Consider the following 18739-nt stretch of genomic DNA (forward strand, 5'->3'; position numbering starts at 1 on the left):
CTAGCTCAGCTCCACTCCCCTCCCAGAGCCGGGGAGAGAACCCAGGAGTCCTGGCTCCCAGCCTCCCTCCCCCGGTTCTAACCACTAGCCCCCTCTCCCCTCCCAGAGCTGGGGATACAACCCAGGAGTCCTGGCTCCCAGCCCCCACTCCCCTCCCAGAGCTGGGGACAGAACCCAGGAGTCCTGGCTCCCAACCCCCATCTTCCCTCTCTAACCACTAGCCCTCACTCCCCTCCCACAGCCAGGGATAGATCCCTCCTGACTCCCAGCTCCAGATGATTAAACCCACGTCCCAGTCAGGACCTCGATGAGTGTCTTCCCCCTTCCCCAAGCCTCTTTCAAACCAGCACAGACCTTGCCCATCCCATGGGAAGGGCACCCCCCCCGGCTCCCCCCGATCAGGGTCCAGGCCAGCAGCAAAGAGCAACCAAAGGCAGCGCTCCCATGGGGTAGATCCCCGGGCAGGACTGGCAGAGTTACACCAGTACAAGCGAAGGGTGAATTCAAACCGCAATCCTCTCTGCGCTCTCGCCTGCGACCAGCCCACTCCGCCAGCCTCCAGCGCCCTCCGGCTGGTTTCAAACCAGCCCCTCAGGCTTCCTCCCGCTGCCCCTGGAAACCCCCGCAAAGCTCCCCCTTGTCCTGCCAAACCCTCCTCCAACCTCCCCTTGGCTGAGACGCCGACTAACGCCCCCCCCCGCCCCCCGACACCGGCCAGGCTGCTGGGGAGCTGAGCTGACCTGGGCCACGGGCGCTACCGTAATACACCCAATAACATACAGCATCTAGCGCCATGGGGTTCTGGGCGCTACCATAAGACACCTAATAAATGACATCATTTTAGCAGTAGAACTCCCCCTCCACATACTTGCTCCAGGATAAGAGGGGACTTCTTCCACTTTAGTTTATGGCACTTTGGAAGTGGCTAACACTGCCCCCCTCCCCTCTGCCCCAAGCCTCTCCTACAGTGGACTACGGCTCGTCTCCATTGGAGGGCTTCGCCGGTGGCGCTATCCCAGCAGACTCCCTCGCGGAGACACGGCCGATAGCTAACCAGGGCTTTGGGGTAGCGCCTCCAGCAGGCCCCAAGCAGAGCCCGCTATCTGGGAAAGGGCCCGTTTGGCCAGGATGAGGCTGGGGCTTCTGCCAGCAGGGCGAGCGGGGCGACCTGTTTCCCAGCCGGCTTACGGGTCAGCTGCCCTGCATGGCATGCTAGTGCTAATCTGTCGCGCAGGCGAGACCGGCAGCTTAGCCACCAGCGCCCACCAGCTGCCTGCGGACAAGCCCTGGGGCTGTATGGGGGTTGGATAATTTTTTTGGGTGCAGGGGAGGGGGAATCTCTCCCTCTCTGGAAAACCTCCCCTCCCCCCAGCTATCCCCATCAGATCCCCGCCCCGTCCCTGCATTGCCACATTTCCATCCAATGATGCCGAATGCCCTGTGTCCACAGGCTCAGAAGCCTCAGCCAGCCCTCCTGCACTGACAGTGAAGCTGAGCCCTGGATGTTACCCCCCTTTCCTCTGAACCCCCCTCTCCCCCCGCCCTGAATTCCCCACCTTGCAAGAGAAACAGATCATTACGCCACGTTCCTAGCTGCTGGTGATGCTTTTTAGAGCAAGGCTAATGCACTGCTAACCATCTGATGGAGCTGTGATAATTGACATGTGGTGACAAGGGATTTGAAGGTCATGGGTCCCCCCCCCCCCGCCCGATAATTCCAATGCCAACAAAGCTGTGAAGGGTTATCTGCAGCCATCTGGCTGGAGGGATCCCGAACCAGGCTGGATTTGATGCCCCTGAAATACCCAGGAGGGGCACATGCACCCCAGCTCTCTCTCCCCACCCTGCCATCTCTCTTGATGCCCTCCTGGACCACCAGCCCCAACCTGGTGCCTTTCATTCAAAGGGCTTTGCAAAAGCACAGGGCCAGATTCGGCCCTGACCCAACTCGGGTGCCTCTGGTTAAATGGGGTCATGAAGCCAGACCAGGTCAGGGCCCCACTGTGCCAGGCGCTGCACAGACATAGCCCCCCCCCCCCCAAGAAGGCCAGTCATTATTATTATCCCAAGAACCTGAGAAGAGAAGTGATTCAGCAGCAGAAGAAGGGATATGACCCGGGAGTCCTGATTCCAGCTCTAACCGCTACACCACACTGCGCTGCCAGATAGAACCCCAGGATTCTGATCCTTTGTCCCTGCCCCAACCACTAGACCCCACTCTCCCCCAGAGCTGGGGAGAGAACCCAGGAATCCTGGCCCCCAGCTCCCCCTGCACTAACGACTAGACCATGCTCCTTCCCTAAGAAGAGGTTCTCCCCCAGCCAACAAAAGGCCATGTCTCTGCACTATGGGTATGGGGGCGCTCCATTTCAAGGCCCCCAGATTGGGGCTGGGACAGACACACATCTCCACCCTTCAGAGCCCAGCTTGGGGAAAGTTTATTAAGGGGGGGGGACGGGACATGGGCTAAATCCAGAGCTGGCTCTCTCCCCCGAGCCACAATTGGTTGCGCCCTACCCAGCCGTGCAGAGTGCTCGGACCCGTCCCTCCCCAGTCTCATCACTGGCTGCCAGACCAAACGGAACAAGCGCTGATCCCAAACCCATGAGCCTCGCCGCCCCACTGACCGCCCCACACCTCCTGCTGCCAATTCCTGCTCCCCCATCCCCGCACCCAGCTCCCCAGGGGTCGGCTTGCAAGTGGGCCAGTCACCATCTTACTGAAGCAGCCAGGATTGAACCGGGGACCTCCAGAGCGAAACCCTCCCTGCTGCTACAGCGTGAGCTAAAGAGCCAGGCCTCTGCCACTTGGCACTGTAACAACTCGTATCCTCTGTGGATCAGTGCAGAGGGGGTCCCAGCCCAGCCCAGCCCCACGCTGCACCAGCTGGCTACGTGAGCAGACAGCCACACACTGGGGCAGGGTGAGACCATAGTTAAGGCTCAGTCAACCAGCGATGTTTCAAAGTGCTCTAAAATCCACAAGCATGCTCTGCTTGTCTCGAAAATTGCTGTAACTCCCCAGGGTAGGGTGAGCGGTGGAGGCGTGCAAAGCCTGGATGTTTCGGTTCACTGGCGAGTCTGGAAAACCGGGGGGTGGATTCAGCCCAACAACTAAATTTTTCCAAATTTTGGGGTTAATCAAAAAGGCAAAAGAATCATTTGCTTTGGGTGGAACAGAAGCATTTTGCTCTTGCAAAATCAAAATGTTCTGATCAAGACAAAATGACACTTTTAGACTTTTTCATTCATCAACTTTTTAAAAAAATAAATTAGTTCTGATTTCAACCATTTCTAAGCATTTTGAAGTAGATAAAAAATAAAAGTAAAAGAAACGTTCAAACAAAAATTCACTTTGAACGGAAAACCTGAGCCATCGCCTTTCGAACCTGTCAAAACCACATTCCCCCCCCTTTTTTTTAGCTTTTTCCCCTCTTTAAACCAAAACAATTTGGTGAAATTGACACAAAGTCACAAAAGTACTCTCCACGAATGTACATTTTTTGCCAGAAAAGAGGTTAGTCTGAAAGTTTTCACTCAGCTCATGTGAATGGGGCAAGTTTGGGGTCAGCTGGTCCAGCAGTTCCAGAGAGAACCAGGCAGATAAAAGATCTAGCCCGTACATGGTGCCTGTTCTTATCTCGTTTTGGAAGGGTGACTGGAGCTGTCCCTGCAGCACCAACCTGAACTTATCTCCGTGGACTGAACCTCGGGGGCTGCACCCACTCGGGGGTCTGAGCAGCACGGCTTTCAGAGTTACTGCACTGGGCCTCGGTGTGTTGAAACACATCAGGAGCACACAGCAAAGAAAGGTGCAAAGCGCAGGTGCCTGGGGACTCGGGGACTGGGTATCAGCCCTCGAACCTGGGTCCCACCGAGCCGCGTGAGGTGTTCGTTCTGCCAGAGCTCTTTTTGGAAGGCTTAACCCCGAGAGCAGAGCTCTTGGCCGAAAAGCCCATTGCTCAGAGGACTCTACAAGCCGACGGTTTGGAAAATGGCTGGGGAGTGGCGGGACCGCCGGGGTCAGTGCACCCAGTCCCTGCCATTGCAGGCCGCCCATCACAAACTCACCCAGCTCCAAACCAGGGAGGCCCTTTGCTCCTATGGGAGGCTGCTCCAGATCCTCCCGGCTCTGGAGCTTCGAAACCGTCTCCCTATTTCCAGCCTCAGTTTATCCCCATTTGTTCTTGGGCCAACATTGTCCTACAGTTTCCCTGGCTCTTCCCCATCGCTGGGCTCCCCCTCCCACATATTACAGAGCGCAATCAGCCCTGCTCTCAGCCCGCACATGGCCTGGCTAACCACGCCAGGTTCACCATCCCCGATTGCCCCAGCAGCCTCATCCGGAGCCTGCTTATCAGGCGCAAGGGCCGAGGGATCAGCACAAGGTTGGGGTGGTTTGCTCAAGGGGTTCCTCGGCCCCACTGGCACGTTGCCCTTGCTCCTGTCACATCCTCAAAAAAACTAGAGAAAGTCACTGGCAAAGCCCTGTTCCCGAGGAGTTAGGTTAACGGGCGGTGACTCATAGCCTTCCTGAGATCACCCCTTGGCCTGCTTTTTAGAGGGTTAATTATAGGGGAACTCAGAGCTCTGAGGGCTACAGCACTGGCCACTCAAGCTTAACAGCCTATTAGCAACGGGTTTGGCAGCGAGTGCATACGAAATGGGAAGGTGTTTGCCACCCTGTAGAAACGAACCATGAGCTCCAAATCCACCCCTCTGCCCAGAGCACCGGACCCGAGAAATGCCTCGCTATGCTCTCCTGGTATTCTAGTGGCAGCCCAGATGCCGCGGAGATGGGCAGCTTATGAATGCATATAGTAATAAACAAACATAAAATAGCGCAATGTGCTTTAGAGACGGCAATGGCTGGAGGGTATTTAAGTCGACAGAGATAGAGGAGGTAAAACAAATTAACGGAGTTCAGGCTAAGGGGTGGCAGGACATTCTAGCTATAGAAATCAGACAATTACATGCACCCTCTGACAGAGATACAGTGATTGTAACGTGGCAGCCCGGCCTAGGTGGTAGAGCACTGGACTCAAGACCTTGGGTTCTGTTCCAGCTCCGCTACTCGCCTGCTGGGTGAACGCCTGCTACTCACGTCTCTCTGTGCCTCGGTTTCCCCAGCTATAAAACTGGGATGATGATACTGACCCCCGGTGTAAAGCAGTTTGAGATCTACGGATGGAACGTGCTAGTTAAGATTTTTTCGAGAGAGTCTCCTGTATATAATATATTTAGACAGAAGAATATATTATATACACTCACCCAGAGAGAATTCAGACTGCAGAATATTTGCACTACAGACGTTTATATACCCACTCTTACATAAACAGACTGTATGTATATATTCCCTCGTCCAGCCAGTTACAGAGTCTATACATTACATTCGCAGGCACCTGGAATTCAGACAATGACCACTGGATATTTATCTACAGAGAGAAGGTAGACACACAGACTCATGCTCCGGTAGAGATGGCCATCTATACTGCACAGTATATTCACACTCAGGATTCCAAAACATTTCCAATGCCCCCCCCCCACACACACACACACAAAGGGGGCTTGATCCATAAACCACTTGTATTCTGTTCCATCTAGATCCTTAGTCTATACCCCTCACCACCATCTCTGACTCTCATTCACTCCCCCATGCACCCGGCACAATGACAAGCACTCGCCGTAAATTAATTGCCTATTTCCGGATTTAAAAACAAATCAGCGCAAAGGGACAGGAATCGTTTCCAAGGGCGGGGCAGCCGGCCCCGTTTTTGCCACTTTTGTGCTCAAGTTCATTCGACTCTGTTTGGATTCTGAGCCCCGGGCACTCCTACAATGTATGGAATCAGAGTTTAAGGGCAGATCCTCCAGGCTGACCTCCGGCACAGGCCACAGACCCCACCCAGCACCCGCACACTAAGCCCAACAACAGAACCTAGAGCAGACCAAGGTAGTAACAACCCTCAGGAATCTAAACTACCATGTGCCGCAGGCGGGGGCAGAGGCGCACCACCCTGAGCCTCTGTGGCCAACCTGCTGACGGAGGACGCTGGCACCGTCACACACACACGCGTGAGACCCAAAAGCCGCAATCTGCCTTCGGGGCAGCGGAAGCAAAGTCGCTCTGTGGCACCGACTAACTTCATGCCAGCGGCCGCCGCTCGGCTGCAGATTATAAATTTAGATTCATTTGTCGCTTCCCACCAGGAGCATTTCTTCCGTGTCATGCACCGCGCAGGGAAACCATCCGCAAAACTGGGGGGGGGGGGCTGGGGAGGGGGGAGGCTCTGTTAAAAGCCAGACAAAATCCCCCCCCTTTTCCAGAAGGGATTGAGTTGGCATCCAGCTTTTTTCAAGAAAGCTTTTTGCTTCCCATCAATTATTCAGACTCCCTTTCCCCCCACCGCACCTCCCCCCAATTCTCTATCCCCTTTACAATTCCAGGCCTTTTCAATAATTTAATTTGCTTTAAAAACTCAACAAAACAAAAGCATACCAAGTAAAAAGAATCAAAATATATCCGTGATATTTAAACCAAAAAAGCTTCTGATCCCAGACAGATGCACAAACAGGCCCCAAAATCATTTTTCTTTTGCACCTTCCCTTATTTGGACGGACTCTCTCAGTTTCGCAATGAATGCCCCACTTCCATTTAACTGAGGCTGGTGAAGAACCAAAGAGAGCGGCTGATATTTTGGTGGGGCCATGGGACCGGAGGCCTGGGAGGGAGCGGGGGAATGCTATTCCCAGCTCTTTCTCTGTCGAAGGCAGCAAGGAAAGTTTGAGAGTTTGTTATAGAAATCAAGTCCAAGTGAGATCACTAGTGGAGGAGGAAAGGAGAGGGGCAGATGGAAAAAAGGTCAGTTTCAGGAAAGGAGTTAATAATGGACAACAATAAAAGCAACCTAACGAGTAATTAAGGACTTCCAGCCCATTTTGCTAATCCAATGTGGGGGGGAAATCTTACAAGGGCTGTTTTACACCTTTACACCGTGTTTATAGACTCATCCTAAATGCGTACTAATGAAAGCAACAGAGTAAACAGCAACTACCCTCCTCCCCATATTGGGAATGTTTTCACTTGGCAAATGCCTCTCTCAAAGGAGAAGGAAGAGAGTAAAGACAGAGACATGTTGGATCTGGGGCTGGATCATCAGCTGGGGTCAATCAGCCTAGCTCTACCGACTTTGGTGGAACCAGGACGACAGCCACCAGCTGCGGCGTCAGCCCCAGGCTCCGCTCTGAGATTTGGAAACAGGGTTTGGGAAGGAAAAGGCCAGCGGAGCAGCCTGAAATCCAGAAATCCTAAATGAAGACAAGCCAACCGAGTGATCAGCCTATGGACACACATCGTGCCACGGAGAGACCTTCGTTCCCCAAACCACACAAGGGGCCGGGAATTTAATATGGATAAGCAGAGGCTTGGATAAGCTGGGGACTTTCTGACGTTGTTAGCATACACGGGGGAACATGACCTCATTCTGGATAAAGGAGTTATTTGGAGAATCAAAGCTCAAATAAACAAGGTTTCAGTGTATAGATTACACACAGACGCACAAACACACACGTTCTCTATACAGATTAATACCCAAAGAGTGGAACACCAAACAGTCATCACACTTTGTTTGTAAATCTATATCTGAGCACACCCAGTACACTGCAGCATCTGTGAAAGGGACAGCTATAGTGAAAGTTGAAAGCATTTCCCTGTAAATATGTATTTACACACTCATATGCCATACACACATGTAAAGGGATGCATATTATGTATGTGTGTATAATTATATCTATAGCTACATATTATCTGTGTACTTTATATACAGCTACTACGTACATGTATGTAAAATACACACACAAACAGCAGCTAAAGATATTGTGCATTTTTATAGCAATAAAACACAGAAAAACACTTATTTGTATTGTTAAGTTTGTGCGTGTATTTACTGATCTCTTACTTTGTATTAAAGTGCTGCTGAGTGCGTGTGTTTCTGCACACACTCTATATGCTTATATAATCTAAAAATGACAATCAGAAATCCATGGTAAAATAAAATTTTTATGCTTGTTGTGAACAGCCCCACCTCTCAACATACTATAAATATCTGGGCTTAATTCTGATCCAGCAAACTCTCCTTGAGTTCAATAAGTGATGTTCCTAAGTAAAGGCCGCAAAATTTGGCCAGCAGCCGTGTTTAAAATCCTCATCCTTAATGCTGCGATAAAGCCGTCCTTATTCCACAAAAGTTCCTGGACTCGGCAGTCGGACAAGACTCATGTGAGTCATTGATCCAAGCGTACCCACCATCCTAAGACCTGTACTTTCACCACAGATTCCTCTTTGGCATTTTTAGATCATATAAACTTACAGGGTCAGATCCTCAGCTCTATTGACAGTTATGGATCTACAGTATATAGAGATCATATATAAATATATATTGTATTGTTGGGTGTGAGTGTGTGTTTGCATTGCAGATATTCATGCCTTGCCGTTTTGTCTATGAAATATGCACAGAGAGTAGTAATAATACACAGATATGTAGACATCTGTAGTTTATAGAGGAACCTAAAAAATTACATCTGCACTGGCTGGCTAACTTCTCATTGTATAGACCCTTACTCCTTAAAAAACAAAATGTGGAGTGTATTTGCCTCCAAAATTAAAAACCTATATCCCAGTTCCCAGAGCACATTAAAATATAAAAATTAACAAACAAACAAAAAAAGACTTTCAGAGGAAAGTTTCCACTTTAAAAAATCAGCAAAAGAAAAGGAAAAAACAGTCAAACTGAACTTTCATTTTTCCATTTTCTACTGTAAAAAATTTTTTTTTGCTCAGTAAGAAAATCGAGAAACTGCCCATTTCGGAAGCCAGGGACTGGCATTCCAATGAGAATGGAAAGTTGTTTACAGTTTGTAATTAAGTTTCTATTGATAGCCCCAAACTGTGAAAGTTTATAAATATCTTAATGAATTGTTTGTAAACTCACCTGAATACTGTCTCAACACTGCATAAATGTTTATTTATAGGCTTCGCTAATTTCACTCTCCCTGTTCAGCTCATTGTTTCATTCTTTGTGTGTGTGTGTGTGTAATATTTTTATGCTTTCATTTCCCTTGCAAGTACCTTAACTCCTTCAACAGTCAGACTCTTTTCCCACCTCCTTCCCCAAAGTCTGAAAAACCCACTCTTTGCTCCAATCTTTCTGATGCCTTTTTTTAGAAAAGACCACTGGCAAAACTCCCACAGACTTCGGCTAGAGCCCGAACTGACTGAAATAAGTTATCGTCTTGAATTCTTTTTTCCCCCCAAAAGCTCCTCGTGTAACAAATTCTGCTCTGAAGATCAGGAGGGAAGAGTCAAAGCCGTGGGGCAAAATGTCTCACAATAGCGTTTTGGATGGGGCTGCTTTCAAACGACCTGTAGGGGTTTTGTTAGTCGGTTTGGTTGGTTGGTTGGGCTACCCAAAGCAGACCACATCTTTCTATGATTTTCTAAATACATAAGGTCCAATGCTGCCAGCGCTTGCTAGCAGGCATAGCGGTAACACCAGTCAGGTCAACAAATGACTGCATCCAGTAGTGAGGATTTACAGAATCAACCTGAGGAACAAGTCAAGGAAAACTGAGCAAGGAAAAGGTGAGCAAGCATTTGCTATATAGAACCCATTCATGCTCAGGAGGCTCCTCCAAAACAGGCCAAGATAAGGAGTGAGCAAGCTGGATTTTCCATCTGCACAGCTACATGTGTGTGCAAGCAAATATCTTTCAAAATACAACCAGATGGAGGAATAGGGACTGATGGCCCAGCTAACCACACCGATTGTCCAACTCTCTGGCCAGTGAAAATGCACTTCCCCAAAGATTTGCCTGCCAATTTTAGGTGGGTCAGAAAGGCCTAAACTCTGTCCCCTTTATTAGAAGGCCTCCAAGTCATGCAAGCAGAAAAATCCCCCCTTAATTCCCAACGTTAGAAAACAGAGGGTTCAAAATGCATTTGAAAGGGGGGTGAAAAGAATGCCAACTTATTAAGGAAATTGGATTTGGAATGTGTAACGAATAATTGCTTTAATGGCTGACATGTATAGCTAGGCTAGATTACACATGCACACATATTAGACACTGACCCAGATACTAGATTCGTTTTATACAGTAGGTTGTTTGTGTGTGTGATTGGATATATTCGAATGCTAGAATCACATATAACATGATAGCTACACGCTATAGAGAACATATAGAATATCTGGAGGCACAGCAACAGGGGAGCAGGACTGCACACCGCAGGCCTAAATTGGAGTGATTTCAGTGTGCAACACAAGGCTCCGCACAGAGCCTGATTTGAAAGTGTGAAATGCCTCAGATCACCGGTCACTTTTACAAACATCGGCTGATGTTTTTATGTGTGATGTATACATATGTACACACATTATGAGGTATGTGTAATTTGTGTGTGTGTTATACATAATGAGTATAGTGTGTATATTCAACATTTACATATATACACGCACACACACGCACACCATACATACGATATACAAACCTATATTATACATACATGAATAGTGGGTCTATATATAATACACACATGATATATAAACAGACCCATCTAGTATTATGTGTGTGTATGGCATGTATATATTTGCGATATACATACACAATATATATATATATATAAGTATAGACTGTGTACATGTGATATTATATACACACATTGTATATATCATATAAAATCTGTATATTGCATATGCATTATTATACGCAAATCCATATTATACAGTAGAACCTCAGAATTACGAAAACCTTGGGAATGGAGGGCATTTGTAACTCGGAAATGTTTGTATCTCTGAACAAAACGTTAGGGTCGTTCTTTCAAAACTTTACAACTGAACGTTGACTTAATACAGCTTTAAACTTTATTATGCAGAAGGAAAATGCTGCTTTTAACCATCTGAATTTAAATGAAACAAACACAGAAACAGTGTCCTCACCTTGTCAAATCTTTTTTATTTAAACTGTCCCCCTTTTTTTTTTTTAAAGTAGTTTACATTTAACACACCATATGTACTGTATTTGCTTTTTTTTTTTTTTTTTGTCTCCAAATGAGGTGTGTGGTTGACTGGTCAGTTCATAACTTTGGTGTTCATAATTCTGAGGTTCTACTGTATACGTGGTTAGGATGTATATGTGATTATACTATATAAACGCACCATACGTACTACATACAGGGCCACATATTATCTACAATGTGTACAGTGTACACACAAATATTTAATATATGATTCTATATAATACATATGTGTGCATGGATGTATACTGTATATACTTGTATATTACAGACACCTCATATAACATATACACACACTAACCACATACAAAAACAATATTGATTACACATTCCAAATCAAATTTAAGAAGTCTGTGTATATATGTAATATATATACACACGTACGTACGTGTGATATAGATATATAAAAAATGGATCTATAATACACGTGTGTGTGTGTGTTTGTCTATATAAAGTGCTTTGAGACCTACTGATGACAAGCCCTACATAAGAGTTAAATATTATTAATTATTATTATTATATAAAAACATGCATACCCACTTATATATACACACATACATTATATCAAACACACACAAGATTGCATATCAGCACATAAAGGCCAAAATGAAATACAAATAACCTGCCTGATTTAAGTCAGTTATCAGAATTGCAAATAGTCAAAAAAAAATAATAATTTTTGCAATGACTCGAAAGTCCCCACCAAAATAGCGTTGGCTTAAAAAACCAAAAACTCAAAGCCTTGGCTCTCTTTCTCGGTCTTCTCTCTATGTATTTCAAACATGCTCCTCCAACTCCTCCTAGCTAGCAGATGTGTATTTTATTTTATATTTGCAACGTCACGGGGATCGGGGGGATAAAATCTTTGAAAAAAATAAAACCCAGAGCTGATTGTTAGCAAAAAAAAGAAGAAGAAGAAGAATACGAACACTTAGGAGTGATGGAATTGGGCCAGGTGAACTGCAGAACTGTTAGTAAGCAGACGAGAGTTCTCCTTCATCCAACAATAAAATAAACACTTACAGAGCAGATGCCACTTAAAAAGCAAGTGGCACCAAAGACATGCGACATGGAAGGTAGTTTGATAATTTTTTCGCCTCCATCATGACAACCCTGCACCCCTCCTGAAAAGCTCTTCTGTGGATTCTGCCCCTCTTAAGTCTCTCCCACCAACCTCAGCCAGGCCAGAACTTCCCCACTTCTAGCACATTATTTCCAACTCGGGGTCCCAGACTGCTTCCATCGCAGGCAGAGGGAGGCCAAGCTTTTGGGACCAGATTCACCAATAGCATATGCTATTATCATGCAACAATTTACACCAACAGAGGATCAGGCCCTCTGTTGATCGGGACAGCAGGATCAGGCTTGCCAAGTGCTCAGATCGAGAAATCCAGTTCCAGGGGCCGATATGGGAGTGCCCAGGATCGGGCCCTACAACAATAACCTCGTTCAGAACTTCTCTTCAGCAAGGCCGCAGGTCCAGTCTTTGGGACTCTCTCTTAGGGAAGGGAGCGGGAGAGACCGCACTGGTTGAACTGGGACAGGGGGTGATTTTAGATCGCAAATAACAGGAAAGGGGGAAGGGGAAAAAAACCACTCTCCTCCAGGAACTGAAACCAGGGAAATCAGTTCAGAAGTGAGCCAGGCAGGGGCAGAAGGGCAATGGGGAATCTGCCAGGCTGGATTTAATTCACTGGGCACAAACAAGGGGTGACTCCGAAAAAGAAAGCTGGGTTTTCCCTCCCTGAGACAGAAACAAAACTGGTCGCTCCAGGCTGGCAGGGTCCCAAGGACGGGACGAACACAGAGGAACTAAAGAACAAACAGATGCAAGAAAATAACCCTCCAAAAATATTCCAAAACTTATCCCAGAAATGGCAGGCCTTGCTAGAAAAGTTTGTGAAAAATACAGACAGACCGACAGATAGTGTGGAGGGGATAGAGAGAGACAGAGATTCTCATGCTGTTTCTCTAGTTATTAAGATACTAGCCAAGTTTGTAATGCTACCTATGTAGAAAGACAGGACCTAATGCGAGGTAGATATATAGCCATTAAAAATGTAGGCTCGAATGCTAGACAATTATACAGAAATCTGGGCACATACACACGCACATATATGTAAATAAAATACAGTACCTAATGCTAAAAATATTATTTCCAAGCCTGTGACATTACAAAAAACGCAGGTTTTGGCCTGGAGGAGGGGGGGAGGAATTATGACGCAGCATTACAGCCTAACTCTCCCACCCTTCCCCAAAAAATGGATTCCTGCCCAACTAACGAAACATCGTGAAATTATAACGAAGTTGACTGTTGTCTCTTCACTTTTTCTTTTTTTTTTTAATTAAGTGACCCCACTTAGTTTGGCTTTGGTTTTTTAAAGCCTCTTTGGTTTGATCTTTTTTTTTTTTAGGGTTTTTTTTTAGGTTTGAATCCCTGGAATGATGTTGTAATTATTGTTTTATTGGTAACAACTGTCTTTTAATTGTTCGCATAGCACCCCAGAGCATCGTGGGGAGTGGTGGAGTGACAAGAGAGATGCCTTGATAAATAAAATCATCATGACCAACAACGCTCCTTGTGCAAAATACATTTCTCTGGACGCATACGAGTACTATAAGCTATCCGCTGTTAGTTACAGTGGGCAACGCAATATATCATTATGTTGCAAAAATATGCAGGCCTCCAACAGACATGTATGATATTTTATATATTGCAAGCGTTATACACAGAGGTGCACGATTCACCTACACACCAATTCATACGTATCACCTATATAGGACATGCACACACATTGGCTGGTATCACATAAATGACTGAGCATGTGTATACAATATACACACACAGGTATCTTAGGTGTGGTAGTTATATTTTATAGAAATTAAATACGAGGTATTTTAGGTATAGTGTGTGTGTATCTACAATTGATATCATACTATATAAACTCTTAAATACAAGTTATCTTGAGAACAGTATGTGTGTGTTCACACACATGGTATATTATATCATATAAATGTTAGATTCAGTGTCTGTGTACGTATTGGTATTACACACACACACACACACACACACATTATACCTAAGAAAAATATATTTATAGCTATAGCACACACTCGTAGGTACACGCTGACGTACATATGTGTGTATACATAATTATAGAGGTGTACATACTATGCCAGATACCTTATACTTATAGAGACGTTTTCATCCATAAACATTAGGCGCTAGTTGCTTATTTCCATACCTAAAACTGCCAGTCATTTGTTAGGTATTGATGGTAATTGCTACTGAAGTGTAAAGGACCTAATAGAGCCCATCAAGAGCCATCATCACCCCTTTTTACCAAAACAAAACAAAGATACTGGGACCACATTGTTCCGCCCGTAACTCTCCAGAGTAACTTGCACGAGTTAAAAAACACCCCCCAGAAAGGTTTTGCCCCTCTTTCAGAGTCAAATGCTCTTTCAGAATCAAATGCTCATTGTCATTGTAATAATTCTCCTGATCTCATGTCAAATCCAAAATTAAAGAAGGCAAAACTAAAGTGAATTCATGATATTCTTCCATAACCAATAATAATAATAGTCTGCTCCATTTATTACTTACTGTTGATTAAGGAAAGGAACACTTTCCCAGCCACTGAAAAAACTTGTATCGCCCCCCCCCCAAACCATCGTTCCCACCAAATGAGCAAACAGATATGCAAAGTTTCTTCACTGTGCTCTCCAAAAGTGCCCCAAACCACAGAAATTACAGCCAATTAGAAAGATCTATCCATGGCAAACCTCAAAAATGTGATTCACATTATTTGCAGCCAGCATGGCAAAAAGGAAAGGAAGAAAATAGAACAGAAAACAATGCCTTGCTAAGAAGCGAATCCCATTTCTGTGTATCCATGCTGCTCACAAGCCCATCTATGTCCTTGGCTTGCTGCTTAAGCAAAAGTCATTTAAAACAATAAAAGTGCAATGTCATTTTAGGGTTATTATTTAAAAAAAAAATAAAGCCCTGGTTTTCCTTACAGCTAAGTTGCTTTATGTAAAAAATAAAAATAAAAAATGCCAATGTGTAAGTGACAAGGACTTTAAAATATTTAAGGGCAATGAACTACACAAAAGGTCTTTAAAAAAATAATCAGATCTTGGAAAGGACATAAATTATACCCTTCTTACAAAAAAAATGAAAAATATTTCAACATAAGAGGATTTGTTAAAGAGCATCAAATAATGACAAAACATTCCTCCGAAGGAGGCATGAAGTTAGGGTCAGTTAGTGCAGAGTTTAAGGGGAGCTCGGCTTGCCTGCCCCACTCTTAAAAGCACAGACCTGCGAAAGGTCTGTCCAGGAGTCCCCCGCCCTGTCCTCCGCCGTGCCTAGGGATACCGGCCTCGGAGGGCTGTAGAGTAGCTGGGGGGCACCGTTCCCTTTCAGAAGATGAGCTGGGAGATGGAATTGGAGCCGTTACTTTCCCCCACCTGAGTCGGATCTAGAGTCCCTGGTAAAAGGCTTCACAGCTATGGGACAGGTTGGGGGAACTGGAAAGTTGAACAGACAAAAGCCAAAGTGTGTTCGCTTCACGAAACTTCCTTCTGGGGGCATTAAAAAACATACCGATGTCCAGCTTCCCCCTCCGTGGGTCCGAACCCCCCTCCAAAGAAGTTACATGATCGGCTCCAAAGACCTGTTTTAAGCCGGTTTCACCCCCTTTCCCAGCAGCAGCTGGATTTGTCCCTCACTCAATTGCAAAGTGTTGGTTGGTTTGTTTGTTCTTAATTATTTGAGTGGAAAAATAAAAAAGCTTTTGGGTGGTTACAAAATAATTTCTTAGCTGCATTTCAAGACAGTGTCCCGTCCCGTCCCGTCCCCCCCCCCCCCCGACTCAGAAATGTCACCATATTAAATTTGACAACTTCAGTTCATCCAGCAAAGCTAATTATACGAAATGCCTTTTCAGGGAACTCTGAGCTGAAGAGTTAAGATAATTCCCCCCCCCCCCGCGCGCGCCAAAAAAATCCACCGTTTTAATTAACAGCAAAATCCAACATTTCCTTGCTCCACAGATTGTATACCGGGGGGGGGGGATCAAATCTATCACCAGAAGACCATCAATTCCACACCTCCAAACCAGACAGCGATCTAATGCAAACTGTGCCGTCCTTTTTCTTTTCTGTTTTTGCACGGTTAGAAATATTGCATTGATTAACCCCCCCCGCCCCCCCAGGCTTGCAGCTTGTAAATTTCAACGCCTTTCCCCCGCTCAGCTCCAACAGCGCAGCGACCGTGTAAACAGCTCCCAACTCTCCGCTTTTTGCAAACTTCCTCTGCTCCAAACGCCCCCCTTCCCCGCCGCCCCGTTTTGCACCGTCCACAGGCTCGCTTCCCTTCTCCCTCGAGAAACTGCAGCCCCCCCCAACCCCCCGAGAAATAAAGCACCGGTTTGGGCTGCGGTGGAAGGAAAGTGCGGAACTTTCCCACCCAGAGAGAGAGAGAGAGAGAGAGAGAGAGAGAGACCCCCCCCCCGAGCCGAGCGGGGCAAACGCAACAGGCGAGGGAACCAGGCAGCCACCGGGAACCAGCCGGGGCCGATGCTTCCCCCGGCATTTCGGAGCTGCCTGGATTTAGCTCCCGCTCGGAATGGGGGGGGGGGGTAATTTACTTCAAAACAAAAAGACAAATTGGGCTGGGGGAGGGGGGGTTGCTTTGAGGGGTGTTTTTTTTTTAAAACAAACGAAGATCTCCGCTCCCAGCAGCCGCAAACCCAGGCTGGCAAAATCCCCGGCAAGTGCGAGCAACTCCTCGCATTAGCGACCGGCCTTCGCAGTAAACCCCGCGGCCCAGGGCATAACAGTGCAGATCCACATTAAAATCACATCGACACGGGTACACTTCCCTCCCCACGTCCCCCCCCCCCGCAAAAAAACAACCCAACAACCCAGCAGAGCGGCATGCATTAATCCGGCAACCCCCGCTGCCCTTCTCCCCCTCCCTCCCTCCCTCTCTCTCTCTGGTTTTTAATTCTTGAAATAAATTTGGGAGAAGCGCCATTTTCTGAGCTAAACCCATGTGCAGTGAATCTAACAAAGAGCTTGGAAACATGCCATCAAACCCTCTTTCTCTGCAGAAAGAGAGAGAGAGAGAGAGAGACAGGGGAAGAATTTTTGTTTCAAACAAAAACCCAGCACAGACAGACAGCAATAATCCTCCCCCCGGCGACCCCGCCGCCGCCCGGTGCCTGGCCCACACCGACATTAAACCAGGAGCAAACCCGACAGGAAACTTTCACACACACAAAATGCAATGAAAGAAACAAACAGAACTTGCTTTTCTCTCTCTCTCTCTCTCTCTCTCTTTGTTGTTGTTTTTTTTTGTTTGTTTGTTTGCTTGTTTGTTACCTGGGTCAGGCAGTATGGGGAATACATGGTTATTTTTGGAAAACAACTGTTGCAGAATTTTGTTTCATATGGAGAACAGCTGGCTAGCTGGCGGCATGTCTAAAGCGGCGGTAGCTCCCTCTCTAGTCCATGCTGCCGAGCGGTAACCCCGCCTTGGAGCTCTGAAAGTGAAAGTTTAGACACAGTTTGGAACCGAGAACACTTTTGCCTTGAGAAAGCTTTTAGCTCCCTCCCACTCTCCCCTCCCCTCCCTCTCTCCTTCCCCCCCCCCCCCGCCCCCAGCACATACACACTTTGTATTCGGAGCTCTTCCCTCCCCTTCGCACCGGAGCCCGTCGGGGGGAGCGAGTGACTCCCTCCGATTCGGTTCTGCGGGGTGTGTGCACGGCGTGGGCTGGGAGCTGCCTCGCAAGGGAGCTGGGTCATTGCAACAAGAATCAACTTTTGCAACCTTCTAAGGGTCTAGGCCCCCCCCGCCCCCCCGGGAGTTAGAGACGTGCTTTCACTGCAAACCCGCTGCTCTTCAGCCGAGCCCGGGCACTGGAAGGAAGCAAATCCGAATTGCTGGGCAACTCGCCTCATTTGCGACCAGTGAGACACAGCCTTTGATTTGGAGCCGGAGAGGAGCTAAAATCACTGGCCTGGCCTGCTCTGCCATCCTCTCACCCAGGCTCTGTGACTCCCCCCTTCGACCTGCTTTGGCCAGGCCCGTCACTTTCCCGCAGTACGGGGCTCCTGGCCAGGGTCTGAGTGGGGTGGGGGGTGGGGTTATGCCATTTGCAATGGGATAGGCGCCGGGCTGTACAGATCCTTGACCCCTAGCAAACCAGAGCTCGGCTGGAGCCCCGCCTGAGAACACAGAACTGGGGCGGGGGCAGCTCTTAGTCTGTCATGGGACACAAGGGAAACCGGGGCGGGGGGGTCTTTGGAGGAACTGACCCGGAGAAAATGTACACGCTGGCAAAGAGGGGGTTAAGGTTTTTCCCTTGGACTCAATCCTGTTCCGCATAAACTCGTTTTTTAAATGTCCTTGAGTTAATTTATTTTATTGCTAAAGAGGTTGGCTTTATTTTAACAATACACCCGAGTGTGGTGCAAAGGGGAAAGTGTGCTTTAGCATGTGATAGACGAGTGGGTCTGGAGATCAGATAGATACATAGATAGATGGGTGTGTATGGAGATTAGATAGATGGATATAGAGATAGATAGATGGGTGTGTATGGAGATTAGATAGATGGATATAGAGATAGATAGATGGGTGTGTATGAAGCCAGGTAGACTG

At 47.0% G+C, this 18739-nt stretch overlaps 1 protein-coding gene across 4 annotated transcripts in view; it reads right to left on the reverse strand.

Annotated features, from left to right (window-relative positions):
- Positions 1 to 18739, reverse strand: part of NFIX (nuclear factor I X) — a 143005-nt gene that overhangs the window by 100289 nt on the left and 23977 nt on the right. For 2 of the 4 annotated variants that reach the window (XM_074935445.1, XM_074935447.1), the window contains exon 2: positions 17458 to 17618. The exons of the other annotated variants lie outside the window; for them this stretch is intronic. In XM_074935445.1, coding sequence (XP_074791546.1) covers positions 17458 to 17484 — 27 coding nt within the window. In that variant the 5' untranslated portion in view covers positions 17485 to 17618. The remainder of the gene's footprint in view (positions 1 to 17457; positions 17619 to 18739) is intronic. 4 annotated transcript variants of the gene reach the window in all.

This window comes from Natator depressus, chromosome 20 (genome assembly GCF_965152275.1).
Source record: "Natator depressus isolate rNatDep1 chromosome 20, rNatDep2.hap1, whole genome shotgun sequence".
NCBI lineage: Eukaryota > Metazoa > Chordata > Testudines > Cheloniidae > Natator > Natator depressus.